General features: G+C 41.3%; 1 protein-coding gene across 3 annotated transcripts in view; it reads left to right on the top strand.

Annotated features, from left to right (window-relative positions):
• The window catches only part of epb41l5 (erythrocyte membrane protein band 4.1 like 5), a 72564-nt gene that overhangs the window by 13035 nt on the left and 42691 nt on the right, over positions 1 to 16838 (top strand). For all 3 annotated transcript variants that reach the window (XM_063006622.1, XM_063006620.1, XM_063006621.1), the window contains exons 3-7: positions 8920 to 9024; positions 9450 to 9492; positions 11962 to 12040; positions 12117 to 12161; positions 13267 to 13319. In XM_063006622.1, the coding sequence (XP_062862692.1) occupies positions 8920 to 9024; positions 9450 to 9492; positions 11962 to 12040; positions 12117 to 12161; positions 13267 to 13319 (325 nt within the window). The remainder of the gene's footprint in view (positions 1 to 8919; positions 9025 to 9449; positions 9493 to 11961; positions 12041 to 12116; positions 12162 to 13266; positions 13320 to 16838) is intronic.

Genomic DNA, 16838 nt, shown 5'->3' with positions numbered 1-16838 from the left:
ATTGTGATTGTATGGGTGCCCAGCAAGGTCGAAAGAACCACCTTGGACTCTGCCTTGAGATCTGGGCGGTGGTGTACTACCACATTAGATCACTGATCTTTTAACAGAATGGACATGCATTGCCATAGACACTCTGCTATCTGGGCGGTGGTGTACTACCACATTAGATCACTGATCTTTTAACAGAATGGACATGCATTGCCATAGACACTCTGAGATCTGGGCGGTGGTGTACTACCACATTAGATCACTGATCTTTTAACAGAATGGACATGCATTGCCATAGACACTCTGAGATCTGGGCGGTGGTGTACTACCACATTAGATCACTGATCTTTTAACAGAATGGGCATGCATTGCCATAGACACTCTGAGATCTGGGCGGTGGTGTACTACCACATTAGATCACTGATCTTTTAACAGAATGGACATGCATTGCCATAGACACTCTGAGATCTGGGCGGTGGTGTTCTACCACATTAGATCACTGATCTTTTAACAGAATGGGCATGCATTGCCATAGACACTCTGAGATCTGGGCGGTGGTGTTCTACCACATTAGATCACTGATCTTTTAACAGAATGGGCATGCATTGCCATAGACACTCTGCGATCTGGGCGGTGGTGTACTACCACATTAGATCACTGATCTTTTAACAGAATGGGCATGCATTGCCATAGACACTCTGAGATCTGGGCGGTGGTGTACTACCACATTAGATCACTGATCTTTTAACAGAATGGGCATGCATTGCCATAGACACTCTGAAATCTGGGCGGTGGTGTTCTACCACATTAGATCACTGATCTTTTAACAGAATGGACATAAATACAAAATTACCTAACACACGTCAAGCTAGAACACCTTATATAATAAAAGAAACAATGGTAGTACAAAGCCACATCCCGCCCTCTAAAAACGTTTTTAAATTTATATGAAACAAAAACTTGACATGCCACATATATAGCCGTAATCGTGCTGACGTGGCAATAAATCCCAGCAACCAACCAACCAACAGAATGGACATGCATTGCCATAGACACTCTGAGATCTGGGCAGTGGTGTTCTACCACATTAGATCACTGATCTTTTAACAGAATGAACATGCATTGCCATAGACACTCTGAGATCTGGGCGGTGGTGTACTACCACATTAGATCACTGATCTTTTAACAGAATGGGCATGAATTTCCAAAGACACTCTCCAAAATTTTGTTCTAAGCCCTTCCAGAAAGAAAAAGGAGATTCCATTTGGTATCCATCCCAAAGACGACACTTCTCAAAGAGTGTCCAGTAGGATCTCCCCAAACTCCCCTTAATGTGACGTCTTTGGCAATGGACCAATATGAGCTTGGCTTTAAAGAATGTCCATGATTTACAATCACGTCTCTTTCTTATCCAGAAGGGAAGTCCTGTCTATATCTATCTATCTATCTATCTATCTATCTATCTATCTATCTATCTATCTATCTATCTATCTATCTATCTATCTATCTATCTATATATATATATATATATATATATATATATATATATATATATATATATATATATATATATATTAGGGCTGTCAAACGATTAAAATTTTTAATTGCGATTAATCTCAGAATTTCATATAGTTAATCGCGATTAATCGCATTAAAAAAAATCTGTGTAAATGTTATAGAAAACAAGGATTTTTAAGTGAAATGTTACAATTACAATGGTGAACACATTTTATGCTAAATGTACTATTGTTAAAAACTGCTGGGACAAGAGAAAACTGTAAGGGAGTTTTATTCACTCACATACTAGGCAGTAATACTATCCAGTGGTTTAATGGACGTTTCTACACGAACTGAGTGTGTTTAGACTAGGGTGGCCAGATTCATAGTAACAAAAAAAATTCATTACATCCCAAAAAGCCGGACATCTTATTAGGAACAGGGGGACATGCTACTGCAACACACAGAATGAATCCAGAACCCATATAACAGTTTTTGACCAATTTAAGCAAGAATTATATAACAAATGACTGTTTTACTCACTAAATGTTGTGTCTTTTCATATTTAGGTCCGTTCATCGCTGCCTCAAAAGTTAAATTGAGATTGCGTTAATGCGTTATTATCGCGTTAACTTCGACAGCCCTAATATATATATATACAGGGGTTGGACAAAATAACTGAAACACCTGTCATTTTAGTGTGGGAGGTTTCATGGCTAAATTGGACCAGTCTGGTGGCCAATCTTCATTAACTGCACATTGCACCAGTAAGAGCAGTGTGTGAAGGTTCAATTAGCAGGGTAAGAGCACAGTTTTGCTCAAAATATTGCAATGCACACAACATTATGGGTGACATACCAGAGTTCAAAAGAGGACAAATTGTTGGTGCACGTCTTGCTGGCGCATCTGTGACCAAGACAGCAAGTCTTTGTGATGTATCAAGAGCCACGGTATCCAGGGTAATGTCAGCATACCACCAAGAAGGACAAACCACATCCAACAGGATTAACTGTGGACGCAAGAGGAAGCTGTCTGAAAGGGATGTTCGGGTGCTAACCCGAATTGTATCCAAAAAACATAAAACCACGGCTGCCCAAATCACGGCAGAATTAAATGTGCACCTCAACTCTCCTGTTTCCACCAGAACTGTCCGTCGGGAGCTCCACAGGGTCAATATACACGGCCGGGCTGCTATAGCCAAACCTTTGGTCACTCGTGCCAATGCCAAACGTCGGTTTCAATGGTGCAAGGAGCGCAAATCTTGGGCTGTGGACAATGTGAAACATGTATTGTTCTCTGATGAGTCCACCTTTACTGTTTTCCCCACATCCGGGAGAGTTACGGTGTGGAGAAGCCCCAAAGAAGCGTACCACCCAGACTGTTGCATGCCCAGAGTGAAGCATGGGGGTGGATCAGTGATTGTTTGGGCTGCCATATCATGGCATTCCCTTGGCCCAATACTTGTGCTAGATGGGCGCGTCACTGCCAAGGACTACCGAACCATTCTGGAGGACCATGTGCATCCAATGGCGGTGCCGTGTATCAGGATGACAATGCACCAATACACACAGCAAGACTGGTGAAAGATTGGTTTGATGAACATGAAAGTGAAGTTGAACATCTCCCATGGCCTGCACAGTCACCAGATCTAAATATTATTGAGCCACTTTGGGGTGTTTTGGAGAAGCGAGTCAGGAAACGTTTTCCTCCACCAGCATCACGTAGTGACCTGGCCACTATCCTGCAAGAAGAATGGCTTAAAATCCCTCTGACCACTGTGCAGGACTTGTATATGTCATTTCCAAGACGAATTGACGCTGTATTGGCCGCAAAAGGAGGCCCTACACCATACTAATAAATTATTGTGGTCTAAAACCAGGTGTTTCAGTTATTTTGTCCAACCCCTGTATATGTCATATATGAGGAATTGATGCGATGAGGAGCAGATAGCCATATTTCTCCAGTCTTGACCCTCTTGACCTGCATGTAGAAAGCAGGCTGAGGAATGTTACTCCAGCTCTGAAGCCAGACTGCAGAACAGACCTCAGCAGAACAATGTAAGCTGCAAGCTTGTAGCCCACTAGAGTGCACAATGGACTCTTTGTTTGAGTTCCTTTAAGCCTGGTCAGAGCTTTGTACACCATGCCAACTCTCTGGGGCCTGGATGAACTCGTGGCACTGTGAATTTACAGGAGGGGCCAACCCATGGCTCCCAAATTCATTAGCATTATCTAAACCTGACAGCTTTTTAATAGAATGAATATTTTGCCTAAGTATGTACACCCCTCCAATTAGTGGTTATATCACAGTGTTCTTCCATATAAGGTGTTGACCTGTCCACTGCACAGCAGGAGGCAACATTCCTAGCTATGGGTAAACGGAGCGACTCAAGCGACTTTGACCGCGAACAGATAGTTGGAGCCCTGAGGTGTGGTGCCTGTGTTTTAGCAACAGACGCACTCATGGGCTGTTCTCGCACCACGGTATCACAGGTGTAACAAGAGTGGAGGAAACATCAACAAACATGCAGCTGAAGGTCACACAGCGGCCGACCAAATGTGGTTGATCTGAGAGGCGAGCGTCACGTGTCCCGACTGGTATCGCAGCAACGACTTGTCAAGTGGAACAACTCACACACCAGTACAACAGTGGGCAAGCGCAACCAATTTTGGCCATGACCATGCGACGTACCCTACGTCATCTATTGTACAACAGCCGTAGACCAACACGTGCCGCTGTTGACCACCCGTTATCACAACCAACACTTTGCATGAACCAAAGAAAAGCATCAGTGGACCTTGGACACATGAAAGATAGTCGTCTGTTTTCTGTTGACACATGCGGAAACTAGCGGAAACAGCAAAAAGTTTAGTAAAGTCGCATCTCCCGGTTGCAGTGTTGGAGTGCTAATGGTGCTGGTATGATGGTCTGGGGACCTTTCTCTTGGTAAGCCCTTGAACCGTCATTGTACCACAATCCTTGAATGGTGAGCGCTACAGGGACCTGTTAGCCGACCATCTGCACCCATATCTTCAGGAGGTCTTTCCCAACAGTGCAAATTTGCAACAGGGCAATGCCCCATGTCATCGGGCTCAGAAACTTTAGGAATGGTTGAAGGAACTGGAAAATGTATTCTGCTATGCTCCAGCATATCCCATACATGGTCAATGGGGTTGCAGTCAGGCAAGTTTGCAGGCCAAGGCAGTGTGGAGAATAGTGGGCATTGCCCTGTTGCAAATTTGCACTGTTGGGAAAGACCTCCTGAAGATATGGGTGCAGATGGTCGGCTAACAGGTCCCTGTAGCGCTCACCATTCAAGGATTGTGGTACAATGACGGTTCAAGGGCTTACCAAGAGAAAGGTCCCCAGACCATCATACCAGCACCATTAGCACTCCAACACTGCAACCGGGAGATGCGACTTTACTAAACTTTTTGCTGTTTCCGCTAGTTTCCGCATGTGTCAACAGAAAACAGACGACTATCTTTCATGGGCTGTGCAATCTGCTCCCATTCACCCACAAAATGTCCACCAACCAACAGAGCTGCTGACACAGCGGACATGTGTCGAGTTGTGTGGAAGATGTTTCCCCACCTTGTGGAGTCTGTTCCCTGACGTCTGTGTGCTGTAATTAATCAAAAAGGTTGACCAACCTGTTATTAGTCAGGTGTTCCTAATCCAGTGATCGTTCAGTGTATATGCTAGTTTTTGCACTTTTTGTCTGTTACAGTCTGGTCTTTTTCGTCTTCGGAATGTGGAATCCAAAACTTGTTTTTCCTAAAAACAAGCTGAAATGTGCACTTATCTGACCACAGAACATGTTTCCACAGTTGTTTAATCTCAGATGACTTTGGTCCCAGAGAACCTGCCAGCATTTCTGCGCAAAATTAATATATTGCTTCCTCTTTGCATAATAAAGTTTCTGGTTCACCATCATCTCCTCTGACCTTCTGAATCATTTCATGATATTATGAACTGTAGCTGGTAAAAGACCTAAATACTTTGCAATCTGGCACTGAAAAATATTGTCTTTGAACTGACTGAAAATTATTTTACAAAGTCTAGCACAAAGCAGTAAACCATGACCCAAACTTGCTTGCAGACCTTAGTGTTATTTTCCTGTCTTTGTTTTGAATGTGTTACAGGTCCGTGTGCTTTTGGTCATTCATTTTTCACTTTAAATCCCAAAGTAAAAAAAAAAAAAACAAGAAAATGGGTCGTTTTTCGTTTCAAAAACCAATATTGAAAAATGGGAAAACGGGGCGTTATTCGTTTTTCGTTTTAAGATAAAAAAATTAAATAAAAAAGCAGAAAATGAAAAACGATTCGTATTTTATTTTTCTGAAATCAACATTTTCTATCAGTTCAACCAGAAATAAACATGCAAGCGTGTGCGTTCGCTAACGTGTGTATTTTAGTCAGCCACTGATTGGGCAAGTTCTCCTACTTAGAAAGATGGGAGAGGTCTGTAATTTTCATCATAGGTACACTTCAACTATGAGAGACAAAATGAGAAAAAAAAATCCAGGAAATCACATTGTAGGATTTTTAAAGAATTTATTTGTAAATTATGGTGGAAAATAAGTATTTGGTCAAACACAAACAAGCAAGATTTCTGGCTCTCACAGACCTGTAACTTCTTCTTTAAGAAGCTCTTCTGTCCTCCACTCGTTACCTGTATTAATGGCACCTGTTTGACCTCGTTATCTGTATAAAAGACACCTGTCCACAGCCTCAAACAGTCAGACTCCAAACTCAACCATGGCCAAGACCAAAGAGCTGTCGAAGGACACCAGGAAGAAAATTGTAGACCTGCACCAGGCTGGGAAGAGTAAATCTACAATAGGCAAGCAGGTTGGTGTGAATAAATCAACTGTCAAGATCTCATCCCGTGGGGTCAAAATGATCATGAGAACAGTGAGCAAAAATCCCAGAACTACACGGAGGGACCTGATGAATGACCTGCAGAGAGCTGGGACCAAAGTAAAAAGGCTACCATCAGTAACACACTACGCAGAGAGGGACTCAAATCCTGCAGTGCCAGGCGTGTCCCCATGCTTAAGCCAGTACATGTCCAGGCCCGTCTGAAGTTTGCCAGAGAGCATATGGATGATCCAGAAGAGGATTGGGAGAATATCATGTGGTCAGATGAAACCAAAATTGAACTTTTTGGTAAAAACTCAACTCGTCATGTTTGGAGGAAGAAGAATGCTGAGTTGCACACCATACCTACTGTGAAGCATGGGGGTGGAAACATCATGCTTTGGGGCTGTTTTTCTGCAAAGGGGACAGGACGACTGATCCGTGTTAAGGGAAGAATGAACGGGGCCATGTATCGTGAGATTTTAAGCCAAAACCTCCTTCCATCAGTGAGAGCATTGAAGATGGAACGTGGCTGGGTCTTCCAGCATGACAATGATCCCAAACACACCGCTCGGGCAGCGAAGGAGTGGCTCCGTAAAAAGCATTTCAAGGTCCTGGAGTGGCCTAGCCAGTCTCCAGACCTCAACCCCATAGAAAATTTGTGGAGTCCGTTTTGCCCAGTGACAGCCCCAAAACATCACTGCTCTAGAGGAGATCTGCATGGAGGAATGGGCCAAAATACCAGCTACAGTGTGTACAAACCTGGTGAAGACTTACAGGAAACGTTTGATCTCTTTCATTGCCAACAAAGGTTATGTTACAAAGTATTGAGTTGAACTTTTGTTATTGACCAAATACTTATTTTCCACCATAATTTACAATAAAATCCTACAGTGTGATTTCCTGGATTTTTTTTATCTCATTTTGTCTCTCATGGTTGAAGTGTACCTATGATGAAAATTACAGACCTCTCTCATCTTTCTAAGTAGGAGAACTTGCCCAATCAGTGGCTGACTAAATACTTTTTGGCCCCACTGTATATAGACAGTGTAAATCAAGCAAAAGTGTTGAAAAGTAATAATAAGGTAACGACGCGTCCTCTGTTGTTCTGACTTTTGTGTCTGAATATTTGACGTTCATATATTTGCTGTATCTGCAAAAAAACAAACATTATGGGGAAGTGTACTGGACGTTGTACACCACCGTGGTCAAGTTAGTTTTATACTGGATGATCGCCTGACGTCCAAGACGTAATTTATTTATTTATCTGTAGTATAGTATTTCTTGTTCTCGGCCAATAAACATCCAAAAATTTATAAAATTGCACAAACTAACTCTGCAGTGAACAAGGAGCAAACAACAATCAAATATATTTCAAAAAGTTATTTAGTTAATTTTTAGTTAAAGCTGTTTCTTAAAAGTGCATGAAGCAGAACGCTGATTAAAATGCATTAAATGTTGTAATAGTTACACAGACATGTACGGTTAGTTATGTACGTATTACAGAATTGAGTTCTATACAGTAAAAAAAATTATTAATGTAAATTTTGTGAAAACGGGGAGACGTTAGTAAACAGCATTCTTTTTCTTAGAATAGACCTTTTATTTAGAAAAAAAATAGTTCTTGTGTGAATTCTTGTGTGAAGGGAAAAAGTACGGCAGACACAAAAGTCAGAACAACAGGGGAGGCATCATTACGTTATTATTACTTTTTCAACGCTTGCTTGATTTACACTGTCTATATATATGAAATATATGCATGTTAGCGCACACACACGCTTGGGCGTTTATTTCTGGTTGAACTGATAGAAAATGTTTATTTCGGAAAATTAAAATACGAGCCGTTTTTCAATTTCTGCTTGTTTGTTATTTGATTTTTTTATCTTAAAACGAATAACGCCCAGTTTTCCCGTTTTTCAATATTGTTTTTTGAAACGAAAAACGACCCGTTTTCTTGTTTTTCAACTTTGGGATTTGAAGTGAAAAACTAATGACCAAAGGTACACGGACCGTTACAGGTGTCACATTCTGTTGTTTTTTTATATTTACAAAATACAATTAGGTCTGTTGGTGAGAACAGTGATAATGTTATTTGTACTTATTGTCAGGTAAATAAGGGTTTAAGCATTTAACAAGCTACACTGTTTAGCTTTTAGTAGTTTTTATTATAGTCGACTGGTAAAAACAAAAGCTGATTTCATCAAGCCCTACTTTTGTAGATGAGTTTCAGTTTTGTCATTTTCATTGCAACTGGTTTATCCTGGTCATGGTTGCAACGACACCACTTACACTGGGTGCAAGGCAGGAATAACTTACATTACATTACATTTCGTTACATTTTTGGTATTAAGCAGACGATTTTATTTAAAGCGACTTACAGTTATGACTAAACACAATTTCGAGCAATTAAGGGTTAAGGGCCTTTCTCAGGGGCCCAACAGTGGCAACTTGGCGGTGATGAAGCTTGAACCAGCAACCTTCTGCTTACTAGTCCAGTACCTTAACCGCTGAGCTATCACTGCCACTTACCTTTATTAACTTTTAAAGATCTGAAACATTATTTTCTTTCAGAAAAAAGCGAAAGGTGAGGAGCTGTTTGAGCAGATCATGTATCACCTGGATATAATTGAGAAGGATTACTTTGGTCTGCGGTTTATGGATTCTGCACAAGTGCCGGTAAGAGCAGCACCTCTTATGCTTGAACGAATGACTTTGACATTTATTCTTTTGAGTAGGAAAAAAATTAAACTATTCACTAGTTCAGATTGTGTAAGAACTTGGTGTCAGAATTCATGACCAGTTTTTGTGCAGCTGGACCTTTATCAACAATAATAATTGTTTAATCTTAGTATATGAACATAGCCAGTCAGGATAATGTGCTACATGGAGCAGAGAGAGGGAGAGGGAGGGGGAGAAGCACGGGAGGACTGATGTGAGGAATGTGGGGGAGAGAAGGGCGAGACCTTCTATTTTTTCATCAACAAGTGCCTCTTTCCTCCCTCGTTTATCATTCACATGTCATTCTTCAGCCAGACAAGCCCTGAATCTCAGAACATGTGTAAAGTGAACTGATGCTAAATCTAATTTTCTTCTTTTTGCAGCATTGGTTGGATGTCTCAAAAAGCATTAAAAAGCAAGTCAAAAGTAAGTGGTCTATACTGTTTTGGTAAGATTATTAAATCCATGTTTTAGTGCAGAACAGCTCCTAATGAGTCCTCACTGTGTAAGCTTGGTGGTTGGTAGTACTTGAGATGACTGAATTAGAAGAAAAAAATGTATCAGTTCCACATTCATGTGTTTAATGAAATTTTTTGTACAACCCCGATCGTGTCAGAGCATAAGAGATGGCCATTCGCAGTGGGAGAAATAAGTATTTGATCCCCTGCTGATTTTGTACGTTTACCCCCTTACAAAGACTTGAACAGTCTATAAGTTTTATGGAAGGTTTATTTTAACAGAGAGAGACAGAATAAAATCCAGAAAAAAAAACATTAAATAAAAGTTATAAATTCATTTGTATTTAATTAAGGGAAATAAGTATTTGATCCCCTATCAACCAGCAAGAATTCTGACCCCCACAGACCGGTTATGTGCCCATGAGGCACACAAATTAGTCCTGTCCCTGTATAAAAGACTCCTGTAACAGAATCAGTTTCTTCCGTTCAAATCTCTCGACCACCATGGGCAAGACCAAAGAGCTATCAAAGGACGTCAGGGACAAGATTGTAGACCTGCACAAGGCTGGAATGGGCTACAAGACCATCAGCAAGAAACTTGGTGAGAAAGAGACCACTGTTGGCACGATAATTCGAAAAAATGGAAGAAATACAAGATCACAGTCAATCGCCCTCGCTCTGGAGCTCCATGCAAGATCTCGCCTCGTGGGGTAAGAATGATTCTGAGAAAGGTGAGGTCAGTCCAGAATTACACGGGAGGAGCTTGTCAATGATCTCAAGGGAGCTGGGAGCAGAGAAATGCTGGATATGACCCCAAGAACACCATCCCCACCGGGCATTTCTTTGCCTCCAAACATGGCGAGTGGAGTTGATGCCAAAGAGCTCAATTTTGGTCTCATCTGACCATATCACATTCTCCCAAGCTTTCTCTGAATCATTCAGGTGTTCATTGGCAAACTTCAGACGGGCCTGTACATGAGCCTTCTTGAGCAAAGGGACTTTGCGGGCACTGCAGGATCTCAATCCATTACGGCGAAGTGTGTTACTAATGGTTTTCTTGGTGACTGTGCTCCCAGCTCCCTTGAGATCATTGACAAGCTCCTCCCGTGTAATTCTGGACTGACCTCACCTTTCTCAGAATCATTCTTACCCCACGAAGTGAGATCTTGCATGGAGCTCCAGAGTGAGGGTGATTGACTGTGATCTTGTATTTCTTCCATTTTCGAATTATCGCACCAACAGTGGTCTCTTTCTCACCAAGCTTCTTGCTGATGGTCTTGTAGCCCATTCCAGCCTTGTGCAGGTCTACAATCTTGTCCCTGACGTCCTTTGATAGCTCTTTGGTCTTGCCCATGGTGGTCTAGAGATTTGAACGGAAGAAACTGATTCTGTGACAGGAGTCTTTTATACAGGGACAGGACTAATTTGTGTGCCTCATGGGCACATAACCGGTCTGTGGGGGTCAGAATTCTTGCTGGTTGGTAGGGGATCAAATACTTTTTTCCCTTAATTAAATTAATTTATAACTTTTATTTAATGTTTTTTTTTTGTATTTTTTGTTGATATTCTGTCTCTCTCTGTTAAAATAAACCTTCCATAAAAATTATAGACTGTTCAAGTCTTTGTAAGGGGGTAAACTTACAAAATCAGCAGGGGATCAAATACTTATTTTCCCCACTGTATATTGCTGATATTATAGATCTGGGAGGAGCTCCAGATTAAGTAAACAGAATGAGCTGACGGAAAACCCTAAACTCAACCCTGAAAACACTTTTAGTATAACTTAAAATCAACTGAATTGCCACTCAGGTGGTGCAGTGGTAAAATACGCTAGCACACTGGAGCTTGGATTTTAACTCGTCGGTTCAAAACTCAGCTCTGCCATTCGGCAGGCTGGGCGCCTACACGAACAATGATTGGCTGTTGTTTATTCAGGGCGGGTGCTGGACGGGACCTCATAACTGATGCAGTTACAACCTCTGCTGGCTGATTGATGCTCAGAGTCGAGGAATAATGCATTAATCAGGGTGTGGCTTCCCGTGCACAAAGCTGATCCGCATATGAACTCACCTCGTGCAGGTGAAAAGGTGCAGTCGGCTACTACACACATGTCGGAGGGGGCGTGTGTCAGTCACGGCTCTCCTCCGTCAGGAGTGGAGGTCAGCATCAGTAGAGAGAAAGCATTAGTGGGAAAAAATAAATACTGAATTGTGAATGCCTAAGTGACTCAGCAGCCTAATGTGCTAACTCACCACCACTGAGATCTTAAGCTTTCTAGTTGGAATCTAAGCTGTGCTGTTGGCCATGGTTTGATTATGTATGGTAGTGCGTGACTCTCCAGGTGAAAAGAAGCAGCCATTGACTGCATGCGTGATAGTCTGTGCCAACATACTTACTGCACTACTTACTCATTCTTTGTGTATCTTCTGTTCTTCAGTCGGACCTCCATATTGCCTCCACCTGCGGGTGAAGTTCTATTCCTCAGAGCCCAACAATCTACATGAGGAGCTGACCAGGTCTGTTTGATTTTTTTACTCTGTTTTTTACTGTTACGGCTGGGTTCCAGACTGACTGCTGTCTTCTCTATTACAGATATTTGTTTGTACTACAGCTGAAACAGGACCTCCTCAGTGGCAAGTAAGCACCAACCTTTTAACTAATTCTTCAGATTAGACCTGGGATGGACACTCATCTTTTTATGAAGATGATTACTAGGGATGGAACGATGCGCCACAGGACAGTTAAAAAACGATGCACGTGTGCGAATCGGTTATTACTATTCTATTCTATTCGAATTATTACTATTCGAATCGGTTATTCATATAAGATGAATCGATCTTCACTTTAAACAGCAGAGGGCACTGGTGCTATTCACCTCGCCTGGTTGACGGCACTTCACATAGGGGATTTTCCAGCCAAATTTACTTATGTGAGGATACTTTCTTTCTTTTTTTTCATCAGCATTATTCCTCAGCCCTGTGCAGGCGCCATCAGTCAGCCAGCAGGGGCCGCAGTTTCACCAGTCATGAAGACCTATGATCCCACTTTTTACCCCTAACCCTGAACAACAGCCAATCGTCGTTAATGCTGCCGCCCAGCCCAGTCGGAGGCAGAGCTGAGATTCGATACGATGTATTCGAAACCCCAACTCTGGTGCGCTAGCGTACTTTACCGCTGCGCCACCTGAGCGGCGGATACTTTCTTTATTTGTATTATTCATTTATTTATATAATGTTGGATTTGTTTTAAAATTTCATTAGTTTTTTTTACACAATAAGCATTATTTGGCATAGTTTGTACCTACCTCTGAATTAAAAGGGCATTCATTATTTAGATAAATAAAAGATAATCACAAATACTGTATTTTATTTATTTATTTATTTAAGAGAAATAATCAAAGGAAACTTTATCATAATTAGTCTTCAATTTTATTTTTTCAATTTTCAATTTAGGAAAAAAGTTGTATCGTGAACCCAGTATCGTGAATCGTATCGCATCGTGGGTAGAGTGTATCGTTACATCCCTAATGATTACCCAATTTTTATCTGCATGGTCTTGTCCATGGTATTTCTGCCTTGTACCCAGTGTTTACCACTGGAACGGGACCTTCTACTACCTGACAAGATAAAGCATTTGATTATAATGAAATGGAAAAAAATTATTTGTAGACCCACTGAAATATTGAAGTTAATGCAAAAATCATGTGTTATAAATGTGAATAACAACTCTTTTTGGTGAATAGGTTAGAGTGCCCCTTTGATACAGCAGTGGAACTGGCAGCCTTTGCTCTGCAGGGTAGGTCAAGTTCTACATTTATTAGATTTTTTTCTTCAGCCCTGCTTTTGATGTCCTTAAATGAGAAAACATAGTTGTTATTATTATTAAACCCACTCCAACTATCTTCAAACTGCCGGGCAAATTAGATTTCCTTCTCAAATCTAATTTGTGTTTATATCGTAATTACCTTTGCAGCAATAGCCAGCTTGGTTGCTATGGTAACAACACCGGATGTGCCTATGCTGAGTAGTGCACAAGAAGCAGTCAGTTAGTTTTGACGGACATGAAGATTCCACGGGTGGAGTTTTACATGAGGGCAGAGGGCCTGCTCATGGTCATTAATGTGAAGGTTGATGGATGCAACATGTGCAAACTAAGGGATTAAATCCTGTTGGGAAAAATAATCCACTATAGCAAGATACAACTTTTTTTTTAATATATATTTTCTTTATGCATTTTCTCCCCTTTTTCTCCCTTTTAGCGCATCCAATTGCCCCATTGCATCATGCTTCCTCTCCACCAATGCCGATCTCTGCTCTGCCCCTCCGACACGTGGGCAGCATGCCGTATGCATCTTATCACCTACACTTTGACGAGTGAAGTGCAGCTTAGCTGCGTGTACAGAAAGACACACCCTAAGAGCACTCTTTTCTCATCTCTGTGCAGGCGCCATCAATCAGCCAGCAGAGGTCGTAATTGCATTAGTCATGAGAGAGACCCTATCCGGCTTAGTCCCGCCCATATGAACAACAGGCCAATCGCTGTTCATGTGGCCGCTCATCCTCAGACGGCAAGGCAGAGCTGAGATTCGATACGATGTATTAGAGATCCCAGCTCTGGTTCCAGCGTGTGTTTTTACAGCTGTGCCACCTGAGCGGCAAGATACAACTTTTTAATTGACAATTTAATATCCTCCCTACACCTGTAGTCACTGAACAAAATGCCAGCAGCCACAGACAGGACTTCTTTGAGTAACTCAGAGTTGGTAACTAGTTATAAAGACCCAGTAAAAGATGCCTTTGTCACAGGCTAAGTGTCAGGCAAAGAGTACTGGCTGCATTTTTGTCTAATTTGGTGATCTTGAGCATTGACTTGGGCTTAACTGTGCTTTGGAATGATGTAGAAAAAGCAGTTTAGACCAATCAATAGCCATAAGGATTGACCAAATTTATCATAGGGACTTATGTGTACAGTACAGTGTTACTGTGGTTTTTGCTCAAATTAGTTGTTCAAGTAGAGTTGCCACTAACGACTATTTTTCTATTGATTAATCTATAGACTATTTTATAGATTGGTCGATTAATCTAAACGATTAATTTTTCTCCGAACATTTGCTTCAGAATCTCATTTAAGCTTCTTTTATTTTAACAACAAACTGTATGGCATAATAATATGACACAAAACTAAATGTAAACAGGGTTTATGTCCATATTATCAAATTGTCCATATTCAAAATGCTCCATATTAAACAAAGTGCAACATGTGTTTATGGCATTCCATACACAAAGCAAAGTGCTTAAACTTATAGCAGAAATAAAATAGTTAGAGGTTGGCACGTCTCATTAAGTTCAATGTAGAGTAACGACAGAATGAGCCCAGATTCTAACCTACACATTCACTCAAAAATTACTACAAAAATCGCGAGCCCAACACAGCACAGTGTGCAGAGGTCTAACTGAACTTGCTAAGAAATACAGTATTCCAAGATCTCCGCGATTAAGAAGCTTAATGAAACAATATAGAAGTAAAAGTTTTGCCGCATCTCATGCGCCCTAACTGAACTCGCTAAGGAATACAGTATTTCAAGATTTCCGCGATTAAGAAGCGTAATGAAACAATATAGACGTGCAACATTGCGCTAGTGCTGCTGTGGTACCATCAAAGCTTTGCACAATGTACAAACCACCTTTTTGTTTTGTGCCAGTTTTAAGTATTCCCAAACTTTTGATGTTTTGGGTCTTGGATAACTTTTAGCTTTTCTTTGAAAGCTCTCTACAATCGGCCTCTGACTGCTGCAGACGGCATTTTTGTCGCCAACCAGTGACTGGACCAAATACGACTTAGGTCATGCACGCAGCAAGTAGTGCTGAGGGAAATCATATGAATGGTTATATGAATGGAAACATTGTAGAAATTTTAACGGATCATTTATAAACATAGTTTTAAAAAGGATTCACTCATGGACTAGGTCAAACCAATCACGGCAGCCCTATGTTCAAGTATGGTGAATTCCTAATCTCAGGAACTTAGACTGTACAAAATGGTATGGATTTAGCCACCAAAATGTCTGGCACTGCAATGCCATTTCTTGCAATTTTAGTCTTTTTAAAATATCATAAAAAATGGCTATAAACTATTGAACCTTGCCAGGTGTCCAAACAGGCCCAGTTGGCAGCGCCTAAAGAAGATCATATCAAAAGGGTTTTATTGCCGCTGTACAATTGCAACCTCGGGTTCAGGCACCTGCCATGTCTATCTGCCTGTCTCTGTTCATGGTGCGGCTCTCTGTGAGACTACACCACTATCAGGTAAACAGTTGCCAGGGGGCACATGATAGTCTCAGCCCTTTTCGGCCAGCATTGGGGATGGTTCAAGCGGGAAGAGAATTGTAACAGTGGAAATGGCAATGATTATGTTGAGTGAAAATTAGGAAAATGCTTTCAAGTTTTTGTTAAGAAGCTTAGCGTGACTCTCCATTTGCGAGTGGGCAGGCATTAAGCGGCTGGCGACTGGTCATGAGATGGACTACAGTGCTCATTGGCCACAATGGAAGTAGTGCAAGCAGCAGCAGAGAACACTAGAACATTTGCTTTTGTTGCTAAAATTGAATCTTATTTAGGATTGTACCGATTTTGTTGTGTTGTAAGTTTAAAACGGCACAAAAGTCCCTCAGTTTAATGCTTTCTCTAATGCCAGTTTTCTCTGTATGGATGTTTTTTGGCCTGTAAATCCAGCAGCCCATGTAAAGTACATCATTCCTGGCTGTGAGCCGTGAAGTCTTGCAGCCTTTGTGTGGGAACAGCATGTGGGATGGTTAATCCTCTTTACTATGGAGTGTAGGAGTGTCCTTACTGTCAGTGGAAGTTTAGAGGTTTAAACTGAGCTCAGCAGACCCTCAATGTCCTCTTCCTCCAGATCTGTCCATCATGCATTTGTCAAGCCACTCTTGGAGAGGATTTTACTATACATGTAAGCAAAGAAGAGGAAATCTTCATACATGTAACCTATATGGCCAAAAGTATCTGGCAAAGCCTCTGATTTATTGAGTTCAGGTGGTTTAGCCACACCCACTGCTTACTGGTGTAAAAAAGTCAATTATATGCTTCATGGTTTTACTAGTCTGACATGGAGGAACTTGCCTGGATAGAGAACCCTGAACCCAACCTCATGAGAGGTGAATTGAAACATGCTGCCTCACATTCAGTCTTTAACACACATTTTGTCAAATGTTTGTAATTCAGTTTTCTTCATGTAATTTAATTTGTGTGATGATCTAAAATCATTCACTGTAACATATGCAATAATAGAGGCAGTCAG

The sequence above is a fragment of the Trichomycterus rosablanca genome, chromosome 12 (genome assembly GCF_030014385.1).
Source record: "Trichomycterus rosablanca isolate fTriRos1 chromosome 12, fTriRos1.hap1, whole genome shotgun sequence".
Lineage (NCBI taxonomy): Eukaryota > Metazoa > Chordata > Actinopteri > Siluriformes > Trichomycteridae > Trichomycterus > Trichomycterus rosablanca.
The sequence above is the reverse complement of the archived record's forward strand: the minus strand, read 5'-3'. Positions and strand labels throughout refer to the sequence as shown.